Source organism: Suillus subalutaceus, assembly GCF_016647625.1.
Source record: "Suillus subalutaceus strain FC151 chromosome Unknown DFJ58scaffold_363, whole genome shotgun sequence".
Classification (NCBI taxonomy): Eukaryota; Fungi; Basidiomycota; class Agaricomycetes; order Boletales; family Suillaceae; genus Suillus; species Suillus subalutaceus.
In genome coordinates this window covers 4,499-6,605 of record NW_024540612.1, presented here as the reverse complement: position 1 = coordinate 6,605, position 2,107 = coordinate 4,499, and the positions used below count along the sequence as shown (strand labels likewise).

The 2,107-nt window shown below is 47.6% G+C and overlaps 1 protein-coding gene across 1 annotated transcript; it reads right to left on the bottom strand.

Moving 5' to 3' along the window:
* Window positions 1–221: 221 nt before the first annotated feature.
* On the bottom strand, window positions 222–1,772 carry DFJ58DRAFT_876096 (coatomer beta C-terminal region-domain-containing protein; the record flags this gene model as incomplete). The annotated part of the gene is made up of 11 exons (XM_041394440.1): window positions 222–374; window positions 433–453; window positions 499–570; window positions 624–676; window positions 730–817; window positions 864–976; window positions 1,026–1,100; window positions 1,150–1,204; window positions 1,257–1,306; window positions 1,548–1,665; window positions 1,734–1,772. 11 exons carry the CDS (start codon window positions 1,770–1,772, stop codon window positions 222–224), a joined length of 837 nt encoding a protein of 278 aa, XP_041235112.1.
* Between the last annotated feature and the right edge of the window lie 335 nt (window positions 1,773–2,107).

Here is a 2,107-nt window from a genome sequence, read left to right as displayed (position 1 = left end):
GCGTGAGACAAGACATGTTCGTAGATTTCATGACGTACTTCAGTCTTCAGGTAGTCGCGAGAGTCACTACACGAGCGCGTTAGCTAGGGACTGGATAAGAGAACACTGGGAGACATACGACATGCTCGTCGACACGTTAACCCCGTTCCCCACTCAAACTTTGTCCACATGCTTCGGAACTTGAGGGTAGCGAATGATTATTTGGACAGCCGCAACAGGTATTAAAGATATACCTGTGTCTCGCTACAGCATGCAGGCTTGATATAGTCCAAGATGTCGATGTCGATGTCGATGTCGTTCAAGATAACACACCATTCAGCGAGGGCAGGGCCATCCCATAGGATGCTGCCAAATATAACGCCTGTTGATGAGACCTATGATACACAATTAATATGGATGAGCGGGGGATTATCGATTATCTTTGGTTGTTACCTTGATTGTGGCCTTGATACCCTTGAAACCGTGAGGCGCTATGGTATATACAGCAGGTCACTCGACCAGTTTGAGGTCACCAAGCGTCGCGAAAAGATTCTGCAGCGTATTGGACGTCTGATTGACCAGAAGCACATTCTGAGTACCGTTAACGACTGTCGCCCATGAAATAGCCCATCAAGTATACACACCAAGCATAGTATTGACTTGACGTATGCTTCTGCATATATAGGATCCGAAAAACCTGAAAGTGATGAGCACCGAAACTCGAGATGACGGCTGCACTACAAAACATACCTGTGAGCTGGGATATGCGACTGAGGTTGGATATGAAGTCTTCCCGGATTTCAGCAGCCCCCGTCTTCTTGCCTAAGTTTTCCACGTACTGATAAAAATGAGTGGCATATAATCAACCGGTAACAAAATCCTACATCAATGGGATCATCCGCCGATTTTTCCGAGAACTGTCTGAAAGTAAGCAAGTCATCGACTTGTACGACATGTTCCTTCGTGCTTTCTGATTCTTTCTTTTCCGCTGCTTTTTCTGTCCGATCATCAGTAACATCACAGCTTGCAGTAGACTAGGCACGCACCTCCGGAGTGACGAGCATCTTGGAGCATGCCGCTTTCGTGTCCTTCAAGAAGATATCGTGGACGACGGAGGCTTGCTTAGGGTTTGTTAAGAATGCGCTCGTTGGAATCCTCGTCGATCGGTACCCGTGACAAACTTCGACTGGCGATTGTGGATAATAGACGCCATGATCAACATGGACTGGGTGGGCGTCAGTGAATATGATAGTAGAACCATTAAAAGTAGTACGTACCCCAGCACGGAAAGCATTGGCCTTTGGCCGGTCGTTTGTAAGGTCATCGACTCAATCGTAACACGAGCTCTGTCAGCGCCGAGGCAAGTACCAAACCCGTGAAAAAAAGTCGCCTTCTAATATCAGAGCTAACATCACATCCCGAAAAGTTTGAACGACTCGGAAATAAACGTTGAACGGGTACGCCACACACTTCTCTTAATGGTGACTTAGGGTGGCTTGGACGCAGTCTTGACAGCTTCTAGTCACATCTCGCTGAGTTGGTGCTGGTGTACGCCGTCTCTGTCGCACATGTCCCGTCAGCAAGAACCTTTTGCCGCCCGCTTCCCTCGACCTTCCTGTCCTCCTTCCTGTCCTCCTCTCTGCTAGCCTCATCCAGTAACCGCTGCTCGCTCGCAAGAATAGGGATCTCGCAAGCACTTTGCGGATGTCCGAGAATATTAATGTGGCTTGATGTCTGACGGGCCTTCGACGTACTCGCCCAGGATCCAGAGGACGTGACGTATCACTTGTCATAGCGCATTGCTTCTTTCAAAGTCTGTAGACCGATAAAGCGTAGGATCCGCGCGCTGCAGGGAACAGAAGAATATTTATATGGTCATTTCAGAAATAGGTTTCAAACTTGTGAAAAACTTTCTTTTCATGGGCTGGTACATATCATGGAGGGTACTTCTAGGAATGATATGAGCCAACAATTAAAGAAATCGGCGGTTGGGTTGTGGAGATATGGCCAAAATATTGACTTTTTGGGTCCACCACCATATGTCACCAATATTGATCTCCAGGTGGTCCAGGATCATCACCAATCGATTCCTACACCTAAAAAACCCTAGGACAGGCCTTTACAGTAT